At 43.6% G+C, this 24,313-nt stretch overlaps 1 protein-coding gene across 1 annotated transcript; it reads left to right on the forward strand.

Moving 5' to 3' along the window:
• The first annotated feature begins 905 nt into the window (after positions 1–905).
• On the forward strand, positions 906–18,689 carry smc3 (structural maintenance of chromosomes 3). Its single transcript, XM_036546690.1, has 29 exons — positions 906–1,137; positions 2,888–2,963; positions 3,130–3,168; positions 3,368–3,435; positions 3,646–3,717; positions 3,896–3,975; positions 4,277–4,355; positions 4,574–4,691; positions 5,710–5,885; positions 6,362–6,442; positions 6,841–7,005; positions 7,398–7,519; positions 7,636–7,849; positions 7,942–8,045; positions 8,477–8,576; positions 9,243–9,403; positions 9,924–10,065; positions 10,455–10,605; positions 11,493–11,645; positions 12,062–12,213; positions 12,734–12,892; positions 13,564–13,671; positions 14,489–14,597; positions 14,954–15,201; positions 16,255–16,467; positions 16,900–17,091; positions 17,287–17,464; positions 17,654–17,760; positions 18,313–18,689. The coding sequence occupies exons 1-29, from the start codon at positions 1,123–1,125 to the stop codon at positions 18,382–18,384; spliced, it is 3,654 nt and encodes a 1,217-aa protein (XP_036402583.1). The 5' UTR covers positions 906–1,122; the 3' UTR covers positions 18,385–18,689.
• The last annotated feature ends 5,624 nt before the right edge of the window (positions 18,690–24,313 follow it).

Raw genomic sequence — 24,313 nt, forward strand, 5'->3', positions numbered from 1 at the left:
ACATATCTAAATTTAATGCGGACACTGTAATGAACAACGTATCTATTTCATATATCATAATTTTCTTTTTCAGTGCAGTTAATTTACAACTACAACAAACGTACACTACTGATTAACACTCCCTTGCACTCTTAAAATGCGAAGTCAGGGCAGTCTGTTCTCATGAAATGGATGCCACGATATTATATCATTTCAAAATAGGTGAAAATGAGGGACGGTCTCTCGTTCATTAAGATTTCGTGCTTACGATTTTCAAAGTAGCATGCACGCAGAAACATCAGTAAAACCCCGTAACATTTAAAATACAAGCTTTAATAAAGCCACATAGATAGTACTTCTGATTGCTTCGCGGCAACATTGCCATTGGACTTCATTGTTGATTGTTGAGCCGCGACACACGACACAACGCAATTGCATTAAGGTCTATGCTACGATCAAAAAGACAAAAAAACATTTACAAGTGAGAAGTATGTAACTAGACAGCTATACTTCAAAAACATAGCTAGTTATTTGGTATAGGGTGCAAACTAGTTAGGCGCAACTCTACAAGTATCAGTAAACATCCACATTTTCAGACTAACGACCCTCTTTGCTGTGAGGATCCATTCATGACATGAAGCTTTGCCGCCGAACCTCTCATCCTTCGGACGATGCCAACTTCTCAAAATAGGGATGATGTTACTAAAAAACATCAAACAATTGACAGGTACAGTTAATTGTGATGCGCTTAAATTTTTTAAATAGTCTTTAAATAGTGATATGTGTATGAGAAATAAAAATACAAATTCAATGGAAATAAATATATTAATAAAAAAAATCCGTATACTTTGCGTCTCCCCTATATGGCGTTTTCAGCATTCCGGCTAAGCCTTCCCCGCCACCATTTTTAGATTGTTTCTGTTTTTGTGGTAGCTAGCTAGCTAGCTACGGTAGTCCGCAATCTTGCATTTTGTGGCATTTCATATTTTAAGAAATGCATAAAACCATACTTCTAAAGTGTTGAATGGACGCTCCAACATATTTGTGAACCTAACGGACGTTTTCTGGACTCGATATATTGTAGTCAAACAAGCTTACAAGAGCTGAAGAGTTCCTACAGAGTAGTTAGCGCGTAGCTTCACAATGTACATCAAACAGGTCAGTAAAACCCACAGGCCTAGCGGCTAGTTAGCCTAGCAGCTAGCTACTGAAACGCTGAAATTCACTTTATGAGGAATCCATGAGGTTTAGTCGCGCCTCCGTCATTATTTTGTAGTGAATTTCATGCTAATTTGTGTTTGGGATTGTTTCTATCAGAAAATCTTAAAAGCGTAACGTTATCTAGCTGTGTGACTTAGCTTAGCTACGCAAGCTATCCTGATGGTAAGAAATTCCTATCGTGAGCTAGCATGCTGGCTAGGAATTCAGTACTGGCAAACGAGGTATTGGCTAGGTATCTTGCACAGTACTCAAATTCAGATTACGACCGAATAGGTAGATAATAATTCAATATTTTGGTGATTAGCTTAACAGGAGGAGTCATTTTAACGGGTCGGTGAAGTTAAACAGGTCGAGCGGAGTAGCAAATAAAAAGTAGTTTTACATAGAGAATGCAGTAAAATAAGCGCTTGCCGCGAGCGCTAAAGATTTATAATGCGAATAAATAAACGTCTGTTAGTAGCTATATTCCCAGCAGCTGGTTTAATGTAGGTTACTGTGATATGAGGCCTGGTTACATTTTTGCCGCGATAATCAACATCCAAGTTGCAGCTAACGTTGGGTAGTGAGCTGTCTGTTGAGTGAGCGGGGCTGGACAGTGGCTGGTTAGTTTTCAGCCAGTGTTTTTTTTTTTCTTCTTAATTATGTGCATGCTTTACTTTACAGTTACAATACTGTAGATTGCTTCGCAAATGTATAACGTTATGCCTACCACTCCAGCAGCTAGTCAGAAAAGTGCAGTCCCGCTGTGCACAATTAGCGGAGTAAATATGATTCAAGGATTAAACGTAACTTGGAATTGGTGATTTTAGTGAACAGGGCGTTTATTAATTTGATCAGTGATGATCCGTATTGCTGATTGTCATGTACCTATTTCTGTCCGTTGCTGTTTTGCTCTGTTTGCCATGTAGAACCATACCGCACTGCGAGGTGTTGTTCGAATCACCCTTTCAAGAAAGAAAACGCTTACAATAAAAATACTAATGGGGTACAACTTGTAGGGCTTCATTGGTGTCGTGGAAAGATCGGGGTCTGAGTCTGTGTTTGTCGTTCTTGCACTGATAATTTGAATCGATTCAACAAATACAAAAACCTGATTTGGCAACTCAGGTGGTGTCTGACATAACTGGCTATTCCTGCAGTGTTGTGTAGTTTAATCACTGCACACCTTCTGAGTGAAATGAAAGTGTCCAGCGATCCACTCTTCTTTATGGGCGTGCGGTGGCCGTTTCTTGATGAAAATTACAGTTGTGGCAGCATTCTCAAGTACAGCGTAACTCCGCCCCAGTCTTTCTGAAGCAAGCGCTTCGCTGTGCAGAATGCAGCGAGACCAAATGGCCCTAGTGTCATCAGTACACTAAGCATTGCATTTCTCCCAGGGAATTCCATTGCTGTCACAGATCTCAGCCCCTGCAGCACATTTATGGATATCTAGTTTGTATGAGTTGTGTGGTTACGTGATTTGTTTGTTCATTTCTGAAGTCATATCAATCACCTTGGCATGATGATTTCAGGAACACAGGAGTTATACACTGTATCAGCAGCAGATCTGGAAGTTACTCTCAGGAACTGCTAGATGCCTGTTTGAAAACCTCTAAAGTAGCCAGCTATTTCATGCGCTTGGTGAATAATAATGTTTCAATAGTTACTTTGGAAGGTCAGTCACCTTTGTGTCTTGTCTCCCATGCAGGTGATTATCCAGGGTTTTCGAAGTTACAGGGACCAGACTGTAGTCGACCCGTTCAGCCCAAAGCACAATGTCATCGGTGAGTTTTCAACATCTCCTGTGTTCTTTATTTTTTACAGGATTTGAAATTCACATCTTTGATGATGATTTTAATCTAATTGTGCTTAGGTAACACATTTTCAGAATGTCTATGGGAAAACAGTTACATGTGCAGTTGAATGCAAATGTTTGAATCTTTTTTTTAGTTGGAAGAAACGGGTCTGGGAAAAGTAACTTTTTCTATGGTAAGTCCTCATTTTGCTCTTATGTTTTTAGAATCAAGAGTTATGAAAGTATGGATTTCTTTTCTTGCATTGGTCAATGCCTCAGATGCCTCAGAAGAGTGAGGATCTGCTTTGTGAATATGTGTGTCAATAAATTCTGTCCTCAGTAAGGAAAATCCAACAGATCCGTATTCTGAATTATTATATATTTTTAATCCAGCCATCCAGTTTGTTCTCAGTGATGAGTTCAGTCACCTTCGTCCAGAGCAGAGGCTGGCTTTGTTGCATGTAAGTATGATACTGTAAACACGTGAATGGGCAATTATTACATATGTGTACAATGTACATCTTGCATATAGATGTGTGGGAGTTGCTACATGTATGATGTACAGTTTATATTTAATATAAATGGAAGGGAACTGCCACATTTATGTGTAATGAGCAGTTTACATGGAGGTGGGACTTACTGCTGTACTACATTTGTGATTTTCCTTTTAGGAGGGGACAGGACCTCGTGTTATTTCCGCTTTTGTGGAAATTATATTCGACAACTCTGACAACAGGTTACCGGTAAGCAGGTCCCGAATGCCCCTTCTTTCATACTTGTGCATGAAGTTGATTCCAAACTGGAGTGCTGCCTAATAGGTTGTAGAAATTTGTATAAGTCTTTTTTTGGCGAATAGTTTCTTAAAGAATGTTTAATCCCTTGATTACAGTGTGTAAAACTCTGTAAACTGTTGGCCAACAGATTGACAAGGAAGAGGTCTCCCTCCGTCGAGTCATCGGAGCCAAAAAAGACCAGTATTTCTTGGATAAGAAAATGGTGACGTGAGTAACATTTTTCTTATGTAATAACAGCCATTTTATTGACAGAGTGGCTCACAGGATCATCAGACTCATAATACAAAATGCAATGTGAGAATGTACAAGCAGGAACACTTAAGTATAGTAATTAAACATGGCTTATGGAAAAAAAAAATTCATATGTGAAGCCACGCTGAACATTTAATCTGAGCAGAACATTTAATCTGAGCAGAAATAGTACAGCATTTTCTAAATAGGACTCCAAAAAGGATAGACATGCTGTCTTCTAAAATGAAAAATTCCCACGAATGTACATGTATTCCAGGAAAAATGATGTCATGAACCTCTTGGAGAGTGCTGGCTTTTCCCGCAGTAATCCTTACTACATTGTCAAGCAAGGAAAGGTAAGACCCTAGGGAATTTGCTTAAGGATTTATTGTTTATATGTTTTTAGATTCAACAGAAGCAGGCTTGCAGTCCTTAACAGAGTAATAGCATGGCTTTAGAAGTGAAATTCTCATGTATTTATTAAATATATGTCACAGAGATAATATAGTAATATTGTGGGAGTGATGATCTGTGGAGAGGTACATGTGACTGAATATCTCTGTTCTGCGCGCAGATCAATCAGATGGCCACAGCTCCTGACTCCCAGCGTCTGAAACTGCTGAGGGAAGTGGCAGGAACCCGAGTGTACGACGAACGCAAGGAGGAGAGTATCTCCCTCATGAAGGAGACAGGTATAATCTCCACCACAGCATCGTACTGTACCCCGCAGAGAAGGTTCCAGGGGCTAGACTCGTTCCTCGAACGCACCGGCATTTTTATCGGATTTAATGAGGCTTTTCGCACCATGTTGCTCCTTAGTACATCCTTGTACATATTACGTGGTATCTGAGCCACGGTGCAAGTATGTGGTACAGCTGTTAATAAGGATTAGTGTTGCTGCAAGGCGCAGTTGTGTACGTGTTTACAGGGATGCTGGGAGGTGACAGCTGAAATCCTACACGGGTGAACCACACAGTGATGTAACTTAAAGTGAAAGCTGCACTCCGAAAAAAAGCGTTGCTTCAGTGGTCATGAAAGTGGTTGATACAGCAGCATGACGTTACTTACATACATTGTACATTACAGTCATTTAGCGAGCGCCCATATCCAGAGTAAATTACACAGGTTACAATTTTTATTTTATCCGTTTGTACACCTAAATCTTTACTGGGGCATTTCTGGGGTAAGTACTTTGGGTACTGCAGCGGTGCCTCAGTGTGGGAATCGAACTAGCAACCCTTTGGTTATGAGCCCTGCTCCTTACCACTATGCGACACTGCCGCCCCAAAGTGAAATTCCACTAATGCGCACATGTGCAAAGAGAACACCAGCATGTTGAAATGTTAAATGTGTAGTCTTATAACACTTCTGAATTCTGCTTACTGGAATGGAAATGGCGCATTGAAACAAGGTTATTCAATACACAGTGTAATATTAGCATTTTTACTGGAGTGGTATTTGGGCCCAGAAGTTGTGTGTACATAACCTTGGATATAATTTATGAGAGCCGCACTTAATTCAGATATTATGGAATACTCTACCTCATTGAAGTAGCTGAGTTGATTATAATACATCATAACTAGAGGATACACTTGGGCCTCTGCTTTCTGGGTCAGATCTCTAAATTGATCCGTCTAATTAAGATACGAGGTTATGACCCAGACTCTGGTGTAAATGCTAATTTCCGCTTTTACTCTCTCTCTGTCTCAGAGGGCAAAAGGGAGAAGATCAATGAGCTGCTGAAGTACATCGAGGAACGACTGCACACTCTGGAGGATGAGAAGGAGGAGCTGGCTCAGTACCAGAAGTGGGACAAGATGCGCCGGGCGCTGGAGTACACCATCTACAACCAGGAGCTCAACGAGACCCGGGCTAAACTGGACGAGGTACGTCTGTGAGAGATGAGTCTGTTTCTCTTCTCACGTGTGATTTCTTGCTCCCCTTACGTGATGTAATTGCAGATTTTGTAATTACAGTTGTGTATGTAATTTTATAATATTTTATTTTATTTAAGTAGTAAATTTATTGTACTACTGTTTGTATCTTTTCTAGCTTCTCATTCTCATAATAGTGTAGATACATGGTTCACTTACATGTTGAGTCATGTATATTTTTTGCGTGATCTCAGTGCTGTGTTTGACACTAACACAGCAATTTGTGTATGACTAGTTGCGTCCTTGTTGTGTGCAACATTTCATGCTGTTTTGTGAAATGAGCTGCACTGGGACTCTGGAAATCTCTCTGGATAAGTGCATACGCTAAATGACAAAATTTCATGTAAATGTGCATGAATTGGTACTAGAAGTGAATGTTTCAATTTTTTTTGCTGTTATTAGTAACATTGTTGTCTGTGCATTTTCAGTTGTCCACGAAACGAGAGACCTGCGGTGATAAGTCGCGTCAGCTGCGTGACGCTCAGCAGGACGCCAGAGACAAAGTGGAGGTAAGGCAGGAGCCTGGAGCACAGATCGGATCACCTGCTCTTTATTTCATCTCGAGTGCCATGATGCGTTTTGGATTCTGTGATCTAGTGACGGGGACGTATGGTAGTAAGTACTTGTCTTGTCAGGTTGCACTCTTTAACCTGAGGTAGGGCTTGAATAGTGTAATGCTCACACTTACTGGTCTGGGAGTGTTGCTACCCTGGTCTGACACTGTTGTTTGTTGAACTTGAAGGGATACACTACTGTTGTTTTGTGCCGGAAGTCGCTCTGGACAAGAGCGTCTGCTAAATGAACGCAACGTGATGGAAGCCACTGTTAAAGCATGAGGTGTCATCACCTGGAGCGCAGAGGGGATGAGACGGTGGTCTCTGTTGTGACCCCGCGGTGTCTCCCACAGGAAACGGAGCGCATCGTGCGCGAGCTGAAGGCCAAGATCTCGGCCATGAAGGAGGAGAAGGAGCAGCTGAGTACGGAGAGGCAGGAGCAGATCAAGCAGAGGACCAAGCTGGAGCTGAAGGCCAAGGACCTGCAGGACGAGCTGGCGGGGAACAGCGAGCAGAGGGTACGGAGTCCCCCCCACATCCCCCCGCTGGCACGCGTCATCACCAGCTGGGGAGGCTAAATTTGTCTCGCCACACACAAAAACTCACGTGCTTCCACCTTCTGCTAAGATGCTGAGGTGTGGCATAGGAGGGTGGATTAGACTGAACTTTCCCCACCGGGGTGTTTCAGCAGCCTGGCCAGGGAATGAAAACGAGGCATTTTCCTGTCTCTGTTGAACTTCAAACTTCATTTTTAAGGCTAACATTTTTTTATTGAGGCTTCACTAATTCGGTTTACTAAACCACTACGAAGTCATAGCTTTGAGCGGACAAGACCATGTTAGTGACATATCTAAAGCCTTTGCAGTGACGTAAACATATGAAGTATCAAAAACATTTTTTTTCCCTTTAGAAACGACTGCTGAAAGAAAGGCAGAAACTTCTGGAAAAGATTGAAGAGAAACAGAAGGAGCTTCAGGAGACTGAGCCAAAGTTCAACGCCGTGAAGGAGAAAGAGGAACGAGGCATAGCCAGGTACGTGCGGTTGGTGTGTTTGTTTCGCGCCTGTGTGGGTTCGGTACCGAAGCGAATGGCCTGGTAAGGATTCCCCTTTCAGTGTGTCTTCCTGTTCATGTCTCCCGTCCCCTCAGACTGGCCCAGGCCACACAGGAGAGGACCGACCTGTATGCCAAACAGGGCCGTGGCAGTCAGTTCACCTCCAAGGAGGAGAGGGACAAATGGATCAAGAAGGAGCTCAAGTCCCTGGACCAGGCCATCAACGACAAGAAACGTCAGATCGCCGCCATTCACAAAGACCTGGAGGACACCGAGGCCAACAAGGAGAGGAACCTGGAGCAGTACAGTGTGAGTAAACTGGATGTTGAAATGGGTAAAGAACAAGGGTCTCTCGTTGATATTGGTGATCATTTTTGTCGTGTGCTCTTTTTGTTTTAAAGAAACTGGATCAGGATTTGAATGAAGTGAAGACTCGCGTGGAAGAATTGGACAAGAAGTATTATGAGGTGAAAAACAGAAAGGATGAACTTCAGAGTGAGAGAAAGTAAGATGTTTTCTTACTAAAATTGCTAATCATACATTTTTTCAAATGTATTTCAAAAGCCTTTATATATGAACAGATTCTTCATTTTGTATTGTACCGTCACATATTTCTTCCACAACAGGTTTGCGTGTTACTCTTATGCTATGACCTTTCACACTTTGTCAGCTAAATGAATACTGACAGGACAAATCATGATAGTCACCCTCAGGCAGCCAAGAATCCACCTCATTCATTCTTGCCTCATTTTACGGCTGCTGAATAAAAAGCGGTTGATTTGTGCGGAGTGTTGGTTTCTTTATGTCCGTGGTACGACTAAGATGGCATGGTGCGGCATGCAGAGTTAGCATGTCTGAATGAACTGAATTTAGAGCAGGTCCGAGCTGGAGCCCTTCTGGAGGTGTCTGAGAGCACGTTGTGGTTCTCCCCTCCAGTTACCTGTGGCGAGAGGAGAACGCGGAGCAGCAGGCCCTGGCTGCCAAGCGGGAGGACCTGGAGAAGAAGCAGCAGCTCCTCCGGGCGGCCACCGGAAAGGTAGGGCTGTCCGGTCGTGCAGGCCTAGCCAATCAGCTGCTCCTGGCAGAAACTGCCCCGCTCCCATGAGTCAGTGCATTTGACAGCTTGACTCCTGATCAAAGTGTGTATGAGGAGGCTTTGTTTTCCAAGAGAATTTTAATAGCCCTGGTTACTCACCCTTTTTTTCCAGTTACTAATTGTATGACTACTTTAATTTGACATTTTCTTTACTTTTTTTTAAATCCTTCAGGCAGAAGATAAAAATAAAACACTGACAGGCATTGAGATTTTGGGCTTAGTGTAAGAGAACATATTTGTAGTTGTTATTCTGTACTGGAGCTAAATTAAAGGGACATAGCCAGAATTCAGATTTATTTGTGAGTTAAATATTCACACATAAATATTGAATATCTTTCCAAACCATTCAGTGTCTGTTTTGTGTAAGGAATATGAACTGTTTTACCACCGTTATCTTGAACACATTGGACTTCCAAAAAATGCATTCTTTTGATTTAATTAAGAAGATTCTCATGCCTGTTTTGTAAGTACACACCAATTTAGTATTGAGCTCAGAATCCTGAAGTTGTTATTTAAACTTAATTGAAGGTGAAGTGTATTCATCACAGTTCTGGACTGTGTGTCAGCTTTACAAGTCTTAATTTCCCACTCCTGTGTTCCTGGCAGGCCATTTTGAATGGTATTGACAGCATCAACAAGGTGCTGGAGCACTTCCGCCGAAAAGGCATCAACCAGCACGTCATCAACGGCTACCACGGGATAGTGATGAACAACTTCGAGTGTGAGCCAGCCTTCTACACCTGCGTAGAGGTGACCGCAGGAACCAGGTGAGCCTGTGGATTCCAGCATTTGTTTAGTTTTGAATTTTCAGATTAATTTCATTCAGGTTTGTTTATTTTCAAACTGGCTTTCTTCACAGATCTCTTCAGAAGGGCCAGTCTTGACCTCTGCACCCCCAGAGCTGCTATCTTTCTAATGACCCTTTTCCCCTTTTTTAAAACCTGAGAACGAGTTGTCCTTCACCAGCTCTGTTCCTAACTCGCTGTTTCTGCACCCTCTCTTTTTTCCCTTGGCTCCCTTTTGAGTGCTGCAAAGCTCTGTTTTGGGTCCTTTTCTGTTTTTTGTACGATAACAGCTCGCACAATCCCAGTCACCTGTTGATGTGTTGATTCATTTGATGACATTTTAACTTGCGATATGTTCACTGCGTCTTCTGTAATATTTAATCCTCGGAAATGGTGCGTTACTCGTTCTTTAAATACAGCTGACATAAAGCAAGTACAAAAATGTGTCCTCACTAACAAAATCTGTAACTACAGAATCCAAAACTGTTATTGTTCTCTTTAGGTTGTTTTACCACATAGTGGAGACTGATGAAGTCAGCACCAAAATCCTGTCAGAGTTCAATAAGATGAACCTTCCTGGCGAGGTCACCTTCCTTCCTCTGAGCAAGCTGGATGTCAGAGATACTGCCTATCCAGAGACCAATGTAAGGAGTCCATTCCACCATAATCACACAGTTTGTAACATTATATTTGCATATTGTATATGAGTGAGAATCAACTCACTCATATACAAAAACTTCTCGATTCAGCTATAAAATGTTTTTTTTTTTCAGCCACAGTCCATTTTTATACATCATATTTCCAAATATGAGCCTGAAGGGGCCCTTAGCTCTTTATCGTTGTTTGAAAAAGTTGTATGTTTGTATACAGGCTGCTTGTTGAACTGTTGAGGCTAATGCAGCCAGACACCCGGAGGTTCTGTACATTCGTCTTAAAAAGGAAGAATTTTTCTTTTTTTTTTTTTTTTTTTACACGTTACATTTTGTCATTTAGCAGCAGTGACATGCTGACAGACCCTGGTCTCCTTTTTCAGGACGCTATTCCCATGATCAGCAAACTGCGCTACAATCCCAAATTTGACAAGGCCTTCAAGCACGTTTTTGGAAAAACTCTGATCTGCCGCAGCATGGAGGTGTCCACCCAGCTGGCCAGAGCTTTCACCATGGACTGCATCACGCTGGAGGGTGAGAATTGGCCTGGTCGCCATTTTGAGTTCGGTCATTCCTTGTGAAATGTGAAATTAGTCAGGAAACGGTCATTCCTGGCTGCACCCCCAGTGTTCGAATCGAGATTTGACTCTTTGTGTCCTGTGGAAAAAATGGTTACTGTAGGAATTTTGACTTGAACAACCACCAGGAGATGGTCGTAATTCAGGAGATGGTAGATGGTTCAGGATATGGTAGAAGTTGAATAATTGGGGGGGGGGGGGGGGGGGGGGGGGGGGGCTTGCTTATATGTGGTAGCCAAAGCCTTTCACAACATCATCTACAGGCAGTATTTTGTGCCTAATGTGAGTAAAGCCACAGCGTAGACGTGAACACAGAATTTCATCTGACGTCACCTGAGCTAATGGAGGTCAGAAGAGAAATTTAAGATGATTCCTCAGTAAAAATGGTGTGTGACAGCCATGTGTAATTGCTGCAAATGGTGGCCAGGATGAGCTGTCCGTTTCAGTAAAGCTCGGTCATGGATTGAGCCAGTTTGATGGGTGAGTGAATTGGCCCCATGGGAGTACACTTTGGCAGGCTGGACTGGGAGTCCTGATAGCCCTCATTAAGGGCATTTACCTAATAAATCCTGGTAAGTTGGGCCAATTCTTCACTGTAACCATTATTCCTACAGGCAAAAATATGTGGAAATTTCCATTAACATGGTGTGAGGTCATTTGGCTGTTTCCATAGGGAATGACCTTTTAAAATGCTGAAATCATTCTGGGATTATGCTAAGCACTCCCTCTAGTTTAAAACAGCATTGGAAAGAATATGAAGGAATATAGGCCTATAGACATGACAGAAACAGGCAAATGGCCCTCCTGTGTGGATCAGCAGTAATGTATTTATTTGTGGCGCAGGTGACCAGGTGAGTCACCGCGGTGCCCTGACGGGAGGATACTACGACACCAGGAAGTCCCGCCTGGAACTGCAGAAGGACGCGAGAAAGGCTGAGGAGGAGCTCGGCGAGCTCGAGGCCAAGCTGAACGAAAACCTGCGTCGAAACATCGAACATATCCTTAACACCCAGGCAGAGGCTAAAACATAATCCTGTGATTCCACAACTTTTCTATTTCATGCAATCTCATTTATCAGCTTTCCCCCACCCCAAAGAAAGTATATATTTGCTGGACCTATGGATATCACAGTGCACAATATATTCAGCATGCCACTGCTTATATGACTAGATTAGATTAGTATTTCCACAAAAGCAAATGCACACCACAGATCTCTGTCACGCAGACTAATGCACCAGTTTATGCTTGGAAGCTGAAAGCTTGTCCAAGAAGAGAAATGTTTTTGGAAGAAATGTGCTACTTCAAACATACGCCCAGCAGGAGGCTGGCATTGAATCTTGTGCTTTGCTGTACTTGTTTGTAGTGGCCAAACCGATGCTGTGTGTGAGAGAGTGTTCCTTAACCCCCTGCACGCATCAATAATGAGATCGACCAGCTGATGAACCAGATGCAGCAGATTGAGACCCAGCAGAGGAAGTTCAAGGCGTCCCGCGACAGCATCCTGTCCGAGATGAAGATGCTGAAGGAGAAGAGGCTGCAGTCAGAGAAGACCTTCATGCCCAAGGTGACACTCCCGTCAGCTCATGTGAAGGAGCAACGCTTTGACTTCAAGTGGTGCTCAGCTCCACCTTTGAGCAACTGCAGCCCCCGAATAATGCTGCAGCTAAACTTGGCTCATTAAGAAACTCAGGCCTTGAATAACCGATACTGTATGCGATTTGCAGGCAGAGGCACAGTGTTATCTATCTGCAGAGCACAGTTACCTGTTATCCGATACCTGGATTTATCTAAATGACATCACCCATGGCACATCACCCATGACACCCCCAAAAGGACCAATAGAGTATATTATTCAGATCAGCTTTGGTCCCTGATGTATCTGTATCAACTCCAGGCAAATCCAGTGTATTTAAATAACACTCTTAATCAGTCATTTAGTAAAATATTAGTGAAATGTATCTTCACTTTATAATTGTCGCCACTTGAGAGCATCTGCTAAATGAGTACATGTAATGTGTACTTCTTTTTGTAAGGAAGATGAGCACTTTGTAAAAATGGGTGTTATTTTGAAATGTTTCTTTCAGCAACGCAGCTTGCAGAGCCTGGAGGCCAGCCTGCACGCCATGGAGTCTACGCGCGAGTCGCTGAAGGCGGAGCTGGGCACCGACCTGCTGTCCCAGCTCAGCCTGGCGGACCAGCGGCGCGTGGACGACCTGAACGACGAGATCCGGCAGCTGCAGCAGGTGAGCCGGCCGGGGCCGCGGCCCTCCCGCCGGGCGGGTTACGGCACGACGCCGCCTCAGACCGGCCGGCGCTCTGTCTCTCAGCGCACTGGGAGAAACACGACTTATGCAAGTCTTTGTGAAAGGGATCACTCAGACCGGGAGCAAACCGGGGAGTGATGCTTCATCCCTGTCCGCTAATTGCCTTACGTTCATTTACATTCATTTCAGGCGTTATAATTACATTCCATCTTTTGTAAATCAGCGATAATTAAGATGGTCTTTTGATTTTTAGTTGTGTAAGACCTGTACTCTTTTATTTGCCTTATCTTACATGTGGTAGCTTTAATTAATTTGAATTAGGTTAATTCTTTTTTATTGAGGAGGTTTTGTAATTTCCCTGATTATGTAGCACCTAGAAGCTCTTTCATTTGTAGCTTTTCAGAAAAAGAAAAATGATTTCATGTTAAAGTGCGGAAGTGAGGCTTGAACATTACATAAGTGATTAATTTTACTGTATGGTGTCTGAAATGACTGCTTGTGTAAGACTTTGTTATTAGCAGCTGAACAAAATATGACAGAATTCTATGTGGAAAGATGATTTGGTAAAATACATACACATTTCCTGTTATGTGTGCACTGGTGTTAGATGAACAAGCGCAGAGCAGTGTTTTTTCCTGTTCTTATTGTAGGATAACAGACAGCTTCTGAACGAGAGAATAAAGTTGGAGGGCATCATGACCAGAGTGGAAACGTACCTCAATGAAAACCTGCGCAAACGATTGGACCAAGTGGAACAGGTACGGCAGAGGTGGCTCGCTGCTCTGTGCTTTATGGCCGTGTACAGGTGGGACAGGTACGGCCAGCTTTATGGCCATGTACAGGTGGCACAGGTACGGCCAGCTTTATGGCCGTGTACAGGTGGCACAGGTACGGCCAGCTTTATGGCCGTGTACAGGTGGCACAGGTACGGCCAGCTTTATGGCTGTGTACAGGTGGCACAGGTACGGCAGAGGTGGCTCGCTGCTCTGTGCTTTATGGCTGTGTACAGGTGGGACAGGTACGGCCAGCTTTATGGCCGTGTACAGGTGGGACAGGTACGGCCAGCTTTATGGCCGTGTACAGGTGGCACAGGTACGGCCAGCTTTATGGCCGTGTACAGGTGGCACAGGTACGGCCAGCTTTATGGCTGTGTACAGGTGGGACAGGTACGGCCAGCTTTATGGCCGTGTACAGGTGGCACAGGTACGGCCAGCTTTATGGCCGTGTACAGGTGGCACAGGTACGGCCAGCTTTATGGCTGTGTACAGGTGGGAATTGTTTGCTCCCCCACAGTAACATGTTCTCAAACCATTACATGCATTATGTATATGTGTTAAGATAGCAAAGTTACAAAATGCCCATTTTCAGCACTGCAGTACAAAATAAAAGGGAATTGAGTTTATTGCATAAAAAACTAAGTAACCACACCAAGTGGTTAACAGAATATTGGCTGCAGACAGCATAGTTATGTGATGTACATGATAAGTGACAGGCTTGTGTCTCGGTGCAGGGTTTAATGTAACTTGACGAAATGATAGAGGATATGATAAGTGACGTGCCCGTTTCGTGATACAGGAGCTGAATGAGTTGAGGGAGACGGAGGGAGGGACCGTCCTCACAGCCACCACCTCTGAGCTGGAGGGAATCAACAAACGCATCAAAGACACCATGGCACGCTCAGAAGGCAAGTCACGAGGAAAACCTCGCAATGTGAAGACTGTGGTGTGATAATGTAATAAATACAGATCAATCAGTCATTTACTCAGTGGACAGGGCCACTTGTACTTCTCATGTTGTAAATTTTCTCCATTTATATAGCTGGGTACCTGCTGATGCAGCTCTGGTTAAGTAGCTTTCTTATGGTACATCAGCAATGCCCCGCTGGCATTTGACACTGTAACCTCTGTAAGAGCCTGATAGCTTAAATGCTGTGTCACGCTATAACCACATTGTAACATAGCTCACAGAACTGGGTGAAATGTAAAAGGTAGGCTGTGTGTAGAGAGAGGAGGCGCTTATCCCGAGCCCTCTCCTCTGCAGACCTGGACAGCCTGATCGATAAGACGGAGATCGAGATCAAGGAGCACCAGAAGAGCATGGAGCGCTGGAAGAGCATCGAGAAGGACCAGAACGACGCCATCAACCACGACACCAAGGAGCTGGAGAAGATGACCAACCGGCAGGGCATGCTGCTGAAGAAGAAGGAGGAGTGCATGAAGAAGATCCGCGAGCTGGGCTCTCTTCCTCAGGAGGCCTTCGAGAAGTACCAGACGCTCACGCTCAAGCAGGTAATGCAGGGCTGGCCAGGTAACACGCTCAAGCAGGTAACGCAGGGCTGGCCAGGTAACACGCTCAAGCAGGTAACGCGGGGCTGGCCAGGTAACACGCTCAAGCAGGTAACGCAGGGCTGGCCAGGTAACACGCTCAAGCAGGTAACGAGGGGCTGGCCAGGTAACACGCTCAAGCAGGTAATGCAGGGCTGGCCAGGTAACACGCTCAAGCAGGTAACGCGGGGCTGGCCAGGTAACATGAGGCTGGCCAGGTAACACGCTCAAGCAGGTAACGCAGGGCTGGCCAGGTAACACGCTCAAGCAGGTAATGCAGGGCTGGCCAGGTAACACGCTCAAGCAGGTAACGCGGGGCTGGCCAGGTAACACGCTCAAGCAGGTAACGAGGGTCTGGCCAGGTAACACGCTCAAGCAGGTAACGTGGGGCTGGCCAGGTAACACGCTCAAGCAGGTAATGAGGGTCTGGCCAGGTAACATTAGGCTGGCCAGGTAACGTACACAAGCCAGGAAATGAAGCTATCCAGGTAACACAGGCTAGCCAGGTAACATGCAAAAGCCAGGTTATGCAGCGCTACCCAGGTAATGGAAGTTAGACAGGTAACGCATACAAGCTGGGTAGTAAAGGATAGCCAGGTAACGCACACAAGCTAGGTAAAGCAGGGTAGCCCGGTAACACGCACAAAGCGAGTAACGCAGGACTAGCGAGGTTACACAGGACTCCCACGTGCCAGGTAGCCCACACAAGCCGGGTAAGACATGGTTTCCACATGAAAGGTAGCAGACATCATCGAACAATTCAGAGCTTGCCGGGAAACTCACAGCTCTGCCTTGCCGAGTAGCCAGGTAATGCACACTAGCGAGGACTTTACCCTCATCCTCATTGTCTGCATCCGGTGAAATGATGAGCAGGACTTCACAGTGCCTGCATTCTTGAGCGTTTTCGGTTCACTCACGCAGGCGTCTGCGTTCTCGAGCGTTTTCGGTTCACTCACACAGGCCTTGAGCGTTTATCAGTTCACTCACGCAGGCGTCTGTGACGTCTTTCCGTTGCAGCTGTTCAGAAAGCTGGAGCAGTGCAACACAGAACTGAAGAAGTACAGCCATGTGAATAAAAAGGCCCTGGACCAGTTCGTCAACTTCTCCGAGCAGAAGGAGAAGCTGATCAAGAGGCAGGACGAGCTGGACAGGGGCTACAAGTCCATCATGGAGCTGATGAATGTTCTGGAGCTGCGCAAATACGAAGCCATACAGCTCACCTTCAAACAGGTGATTCAGCCGGTCGTATTGCTTTTTATCACTGCTCACAGCAAACAGATGTACAAGCGATGAATCAAACATGCCTCGCTGGTTACTTGATATTTAAAAAGTGTATTATGCTGCAAAGGTTTAATGTATGAAAAACAAAGCTATAAGGCATTGTTCATGATTCACTGGCAGAGTACATGTAAACAAACGTGTTCACTTACAATACATTTCATTACATTTTTGTTATTTAGCAGACGTTTTTATCCAGAGCAACTTACATAACAGGTTACAGTTTTATCCATTTATACAGCTGGATATTTATTTTCACTTAACCTGATCCTGAGCATTCTGTTAAACCTGGGGTGAGGTCTCCACACCTCCTCTAAGGTTGCCTCGGAATGACAGATTGCTTGTGGTTCTCTGACCTTTTCTCCCCCTTACACTGACCCTCAGGTGTCTAAGAACTTCAGCGAGGTGTTCCAGAAGCTGGTGCCGGGGGGCAAGGCCACGCTGGTGATGAAGAAGGGAGACGCGGAGGGGGGGCAGTCGCAGGACGAGGGGGAGGGCGGGGCCGACAGCGAGAGGGGGTCCGGCTCCCAGAGCAGCGTGCCCTCAGTGGACCAGTTCACAGGAGTGGGAATCCGGGTAAGCAGCTGCAGCCTTACATACACGGGAGGCTGTTGAGAGTGAAATTGACTGTAGTCTGATTTCATTTTGTCTTTGTGTCTATGTGTCTGTGTCCGTTTGCTTGCCTGTGTGTGTGTCCGTGTGTGTGTGTGCGCACACGCGTGCTTGTGTCTGTGTCTGTGCGTGTGTCCTGTTCTCTGTGTGTGTGTGCAGGTATCATTCACAGGGAAGCAGGGAGAGATGAGGGAGATGCAGCAGCTTTCGGGTGGGCAGAAGTCCCTGGTGGCCCTGGCGCTCATCTTCGCCATTCAGAAGTGTGACCCCGCCCCCTTCTACCTGTTCGATGAGATCGACCAGGCTCTGGACGCCCAGCACAGGAAGGCTGTGTCTGGTAAACTCACTGCGCCTTCTGATTGGTCCTTCGGTCTCTGTCATTGTTTGATGATACCTGAAAGCAGCTGATGGTACAACATACTCGTATTTTGCCCAGAATGTTTGGAATTTCGCACAAACATTTAACACTGGAAAAAGTCATTATCGTTTAGTTTAATGGTTTTCCTCTCCCATGTTTGTTTTTAAGATATGATTGTGGAGTTGGCAGGGCATGCCCAGTTCATCACCACCACCTTCAGACCAGAGCTTCTGGAGTCTGCCGACAAGTTCTACGGAGTCAAATTCAGAAACAAGGTGAAGACGTCACTGCAGTTGCCTTATTCATGCATTTTAAATTTGGGCTAATGGCTGTGTTTTTATTTAGCATTTTCGTTTTCCCTTGGTGTTCAATTATATCATTACCAGTCATCATTTAAAGGCCTCTGCTTTAATACCACAACATATGAATATCCTTCAGTTTAGCACTAACTGCCTGTAATTAGTCTGTAGGTCTTGTGCTTTATTCACAAGTTTGAAGCAGAAAATGTGCACTTGCTCTAGTTGTACCTCAAATAAAGGATGAAGTGCTTTGCCGTTTATTGTCAATAGGGGCCTAAATAATTTCATTTATTTGGCCTACATTTGTTTCCAGTGCATCACAAGGCAGTAACCAGCGCCCTAATAATAATAACTTCTTTAAAAATAAAAACACTTTTCATGCTGTCTTGTGTCAAAAGTGGCTTCCAAAAAGATGAGGTTCAACCAGAGTAAAGCAGAATAGGTTGGGAGGCTAGTGAAACATAGGGAGTAGTACAGCAATACGCCAGTGCGCAGGCACAGGTGTGCTGAGTGTGTCTGTGCTTGCAGGTGAGCCACATTGATGTGATCTCTGCGGAGCAGGCCAAAGACTTTGTGGAGGACGACACCACCCACGGATAGGAAGCAGAACCTCCTCTGTAGTTAACTGTGCTGAGTGCTCTCTGTAGCCTGTTTGGAAATACTGTGTAAGCTCTTCTTTATATCTTAACTTTCTCACTGTTTTCAGTACCTGGTTTCTTTATGGCTGTAAAGGTTTTTAATGCTTATGGGGTTTTAGTGTAGAGCCACTGATAGGGGTGAGGGGTACTCTTGCGGAAAAGAGGAGTAGAGATGAAGTATAAATGTCAGACTGAGCTTTCTTGCTGTCTCTCATGTAGTACCCCTGCCCCCCAGTTTTGATTGCCTGTGTTTTTCTGTTTTGGCATCCCCTTAATATTGTGCAGTTATGACAAATGCATTCTTGTTTTTACTCTGTTCTCTTGCTGTCAGTTTGAAATAGTTCCATTTGAACTTTTTTTTCTATCACTTTGCTCTTTTCCTTTCATTACATAATTTCAATAAAGTATAACCATTTCACTTGTTAAAGTATTAGTGGAAAAATAAACTAAATTATAAATCCTTTTGTTTTTAAATGAGTGTTTCTCTATGGCCCAGTGTCCTTTAGTTGTGGTCAGAAATGGATTTATTGGGACACAGATAGATAGGAAGGATCTGTCCGCTTGTGCTTATGTTTTGTCGTGTCAGGGATAAAATGTGGTTTGTAAAGAGGAATTCCAACATAGCTAGTTTGAAAGTTGAAAGTATAAAAATCACCTTGCTCAGTTTCTTAGAGGTGAAGCATGTTGGAATTGTACAATTTTATAATAACCCTGGGCTTCAAGTATGTCCCAAGTGAATTGAAAATTTAAAAATGAAATGGCCATAAGATGGTGGTGTTGTGCAGCTGTGAGAACAGCCTAATGCAGTTGAATAAATCAAACAGTTGAATTTTTCAGTGTTTCTTCCGGGATTCTAAATGGCAAGGCTCCTGACATTGCTTAGATCTCAACATAGGGTGTATCATTCTGACACAGAGAAGCTCCCAGAATGCATCAGTAACATTTATGTGACTTTCCAGTCTGTGTGTGGTGGTCTGTTATTGCTGTGATGATACATCTGCCATTAGTGCAGATGACAGGCACATGCCTGTTAACAGTGGTAGAATGTTACTGGAATGTACTCAACTATTTCTGTGATTTTGAAGTCATTAATATGTTGAGTTTTTTTTTTTTTAATTATTTTTTTTTTATGTTGTCATTTTTGTTGCTGATTAAGTTAGAATATGACAAGTGTTACCAGTTTTACATTTTGATAGTTTTTAATCCATAGCATTGTTTAAACTTGGCTATGTTCTTTTGTCTTCTGAAAAATTTTAATATTGACAGTTTTATATTTCATATTTCAAGGTAGACATAATCACGAAGTGCGTGGCTTTTGTTCCCAAATATATGCATTTTGGATTTGTAAAATGACCAAACTGACCACTAGATGGAGCTGAATCATAAAGTGCAGACAAGTAAACATCGAAGTGGATTACAAAATAAATGCATTTCATGTACTTCCCAAACTAGCATCTGTATCTGCTTCTTGATACTGGTGTTTAAAGGGAGAAGGTCTCATGGAAACATTTAACTCTGAGGGCTCATGAAAGAAACTAGGTTCACTGTTCTCCCAATTCTTGAAAGTCCTTGATTATTTCATCTCAGAAAGTCTTTGGTAGTGGTCAGATGTGCCACTGTCCTTCAAAGTCATGGAAAAATTATCCAGTTAAAGAAAAGTTAACTCCTTTCATTTACCATTAAGTTTCACAATGCTGTTGTGGTGATGTTGATAAATTGGCTTGTATGTTATTTTCTGGCAAATATGATTTTTTTTTACAATATCTGAGTATTTTCTCTCAACATTAGCGACAGTCACTTCCTTCCAGTCTGTGAGCACTGTAATGCATCAGTATTAGCCTAACAAATGTGAGTCATTTATTTTTGTAATAATGCAACACAAGTACACCTCAGCGAACAAAGCCTCTAAGAATGAGAAATCTGAAAATGCTTGGTTTGAAAACTTGGGAAATACTGGGAATACTGGGAAAACTTGTGTAGAACGTGCAGAAGTATACATTGATTTAGGTGTGTAGTGACCTGTAGACTGGGAAGACTTCATAGAAAGTGCAGAAGTGTAAATTGATTCAGGTTTGTAATGACCTGTAGACTGGAAAGACTTCATAGAAAGTGCAGAAGTGTAAGCTAATCAGTTTTAAAGTGACATAGACTGATATAACTTCATAGAAAGTGCAGAAGTGTAAGCTAATCAGTTTTAAAGTGACATAGACTGGTATAACTTCATAGAAAGTGCAGAAGTGTAAGCTAATCAGTTTTAAAGTGACATAGACTGGTATAACTTCATAGAAAGTGCAGAAGTGTAAGCTAATCAGTTTTAAAGTGACATAGACTGATATAACTTCATAGAAAGTGCAGAAGTGTAAGCTAATCAGTTTTAAAGTGACATAGACTGATATAACTTCATAGAAAGTGCAGAAGTGTAAGCTAATCAGTTTTAAAGTGACATAGACTGGTATAACTTCATAGAAAGTACAGAAGTGTAAGCTAATCAGTTTTAAAGTGACATAGACTGGTATAACTTCATAGAAAGTGCAGAAGTGTAAGCTAATCAGTTTTAAAGTGACATAGACTGGTATAACTTCATAGAAAGTGCAGAAGTATGGTTGTTGGAGGGTGAAGCAGAGAATGCCACCAGCTGCAGGTACTGAAGGCCGTTGGGGGCATGGCTGTTGTCTGCTGTTATTCTTGGCTGGTCCTCACAAGGGCTGCTCCTTTCACTTGACTCGGGTGGTTTAAAGGTCGCCCTGACTCACTGGCAAAGGAAATGGAGATATCAGGCTCCAATGTGTTTTTTTTTTTTTTTCCCTCCCCACTTTCCTCTTCACTGGCCTGGACGCAAGAAGCAGCATTACGCTATTTTGTAGTTCATGGGTGCCGTGTCAGTGTTAAAATAAGGGCACATAATCCAGGCATGTCGTTATTCTTATTACTTTATTTATATTTTTACAGAAGAGCTTGGATGGAAACACCGGTGGTGAGAGAGGTGGGCATCTTGAACCCCAAAATGAGTGGGTCTGTTTTCAGTGGCTCTCTGATTTGAACGAATAGTAGAATTAGCGGAGAGAAAAGTCTTCTGTTTAAACAGGTCAGTGAGTGACAGCACGTGGTGGATCCCGCCATTGGGGGCTCCCTGAAGCCTCACTCTCTCCACTACACGACTCTATCCTGTCATGGGTGCTGCTGACAGATGGAAATAGTTACCATCAGGTAATGTTCTGCGTACTAAAATGAAGGCAGTTCACACAGTTGAGACCAAGAGTATGTTTACGAAACGTCTGTGGGCAAATCTTTCAGTTATTACAGCACTTGGGTGCATCCTGTTTACAAACTTATAACTTAACATTTGAGAGAAAAAGTCGTTTCGCTTGACTGGCTGGATAGATGTGAACCTAGATCTGCTTTGTTGGCAGAAATGTTTTACACCAAAAACTGCCAAAAAACCTTCAGTTAAAAACATACTGGTAGTTTCACTTAAGAGTTTCCCCTCATTAATCTGTGAAGTCACTGGATCCAATTAACTCTCTGTTTTTCTTTTTTCAGTTGTCAGACTTATGACCCTGGCTCAAAGCAGGGCAGTCAATCTGCAAAGGAACTGGACTTTTAATCGTTGAAGGCTTCCTTAATAAACTGCACATAAATCTGTCCGAGTTTATAATCAACTGCTTACATGTTAATTTGTTGTCCAACAGGTGCTGTGTGTCGTTAACACTTTCTCTCCCCCTCCCCCTCCCCCCTCCCCCCCTGCTACTCTCTCCCTCTCCCTTCCTGGTGAACTCCAGCAGTACAGATGGCTGTGCTCATGTGTGGAAACGGGGAAAATGATACTGGAGTAATGTCCAACCCATGGGACATAAAGCGCTTTTGCCAAAGAACCGAAAAAACATCCGGGCTTTTTTGACGCGGGGGTTCTTTTAAAGAACCATGCTGTCTGAACCCCCGCCCCAGTCCAGTGGCCAGGCAGTCTGCAGAGGTGTGTGGAGTTTGCGTGCGTCACATGGTAACGTGATCTGTTTTTTTCTGAGCTGTGCATTGTAAGAGGCATCCATCCTCCGAGTGCAGACGGAATTCACAGCCGCTGCTGTCCGCCATAGCGTTTAGCTCATTCTTTTTTTAAAGCCCTCTTTGCACGCGCCAAATTTGTGCCCGCTGTTCCCCCCTGACCGCCCCCGCCCCCACCCCCACCCCCACCGCCGGAGCCACACTCAGAGCCAAGGACAGGGACCCCAGATCACAGTGGGGGTAGCTCTGCACCTCTAATGTCCGCTTTGGGCTTAAGGAGAGGCGGTTAGCAGGCAAAGGGAAACGGATATCTCTGCCTACCATAGCCACCATCCTCCGCCAGCACTGTGCAAAGTAACACCAGCAAATTAAACTGAAACTGAGAAAACAAATGTTTATCCCAGAACAGCTGAGGAAACAAATTTGATGTTTATTGTCGTTAGGGTAAGCCAGGGTAGCAGCTTTGTGAGCGTTTGCTGAAACCCGGTCTTAAGAAAAACATTTCCTCGTCTCGTCAGGGCAGTGTTCCTTTACAGAATCCGCGATTTGCCTGTTCATCTTCCTGAAAACAAACTCTCTGTAGACTGAAATTCACACTCTCGATTAAGGGGCTTGTATGCTCAAGAGTGAGTTAGTTTTGTCTTTGTTTTAGTCTTATTTATACTGAAATGAGTTTGTGTTCAAGATGAGTATAGTTCCTTAGTGTAGACAGACATTGGTTGTGCGTTTAGTGTCGTTTGATTTACCATGGCATACAACCTCAAATTGTCAAGTCATTTCAAACTACTCACATGAAAATGTGTAACATATTGAAATGTAAAAAGACACGACATGTAAAAATGTTCTACGCTCAAGGTTATGGGTATTTGTAAAATATTTTATGATATTGTCTATATCTGGGGTTTTTACCGTATAAGCCTTCATTTAAGACCTGTGTACACCAACAAATGGAAAAGAGTACTCAACCTAATTTTCATATCAAAAGAACACTCAGAAACAGCCCCCCCCCCCAACTCCATGTGTCATTTCAACTCAAGATTCCAAAACCTCACATTCACCCTCTAAACAACACGTGCCCCAGGAACTGAGGAGTTTCACTTTTCCTCAATACATTTGACCCGAGGGGAAAAAGCCGACCACAGACCTGATGCATGATGAAGAAGATTAATTTACCTTTTATCACGTTAATAAGGTAGACACAAGTAAAGATCACATCTTTTTTTGATATAGTCTGTCCTTTCATGGAAATTGTCACAGTACCTTCATAAAACAAAAGCAATGAATACAACACCTGGTAACAGACTTCATTTAGTGCTAAGTGTGTGTGTAAGCGAGCTGATATTTCTACATTTAAATCTGCTCCATGAAAAGAAAGATGGAGAAAAATAGAAGTGATAATCATCTCTCATCCCAGTATCACAGTGAAATAACACTTCACTGAATCAACCCCCCATTTATGATACAGCTCGCCCCTGAGCACATGAGACAGACTGGTCACACTCAGCACTGTTCCATGGGCTGACACTCTCAACAGGAAGCACAGGCTTTCCACACGCATATGTCATCTGGGACAAATGGCCACCAGAAAATGTTAATAACCCGACATGGGGCTTGGTGAGAGGACTAACTCCCAACTAATACAACTGCTAAATTGATCCGACACCTTTTGAGTGACTAATGGCATTCCACACGCCTCTCTTTCAGTGTGCCTAGCCGCATAATTGGTGGGCTCTTCGCTTGTGTGTCTGGGGACTCTTTGATTGGTTATGAGCCAATTGGTTTCCTGTCATTTCCTTTAAAGCTTCACCCAAGCCCTGCTCAGTTTCCTTTGAAGAGGTGTTCCTTTCTCTTTTTTCCTTTTTTTTTTTTTCTTTTTTTCAGAAGTTGGGAAA

The sequence above is a fragment of the Megalops cyprinoides genome, chromosome 15 (assembly GCF_013368585.1).
Source record: "Megalops cyprinoides isolate fMegCyp1 chromosome 15, fMegCyp1.pri, whole genome shotgun sequence".
In the NCBI taxonomy this organism is placed as follows: Eukaryota; Metazoa; Chordata; class Actinopteri; order Elopiformes; family Megalopidae; genus Megalops; species Megalops cyprinoides.

Coding starts and splice junctions, on each gene's coding strand:
- smc3 (XM_036546690.1), top strand. Junction 10,606..11,492: donor GGACTGCATCACGCTGGAGG/GTGAGAATTGGC, acceptor TTTGTGGCGCAG/GTGACCAGGTGAGTCACCGC. Junction 11,646..12,061: donor CCTGCGTCGAAACATCGAAC/ATATCCTTAACA, acceptor AACCCCCTGCAC/GCATCAATAATGAGATCGAC.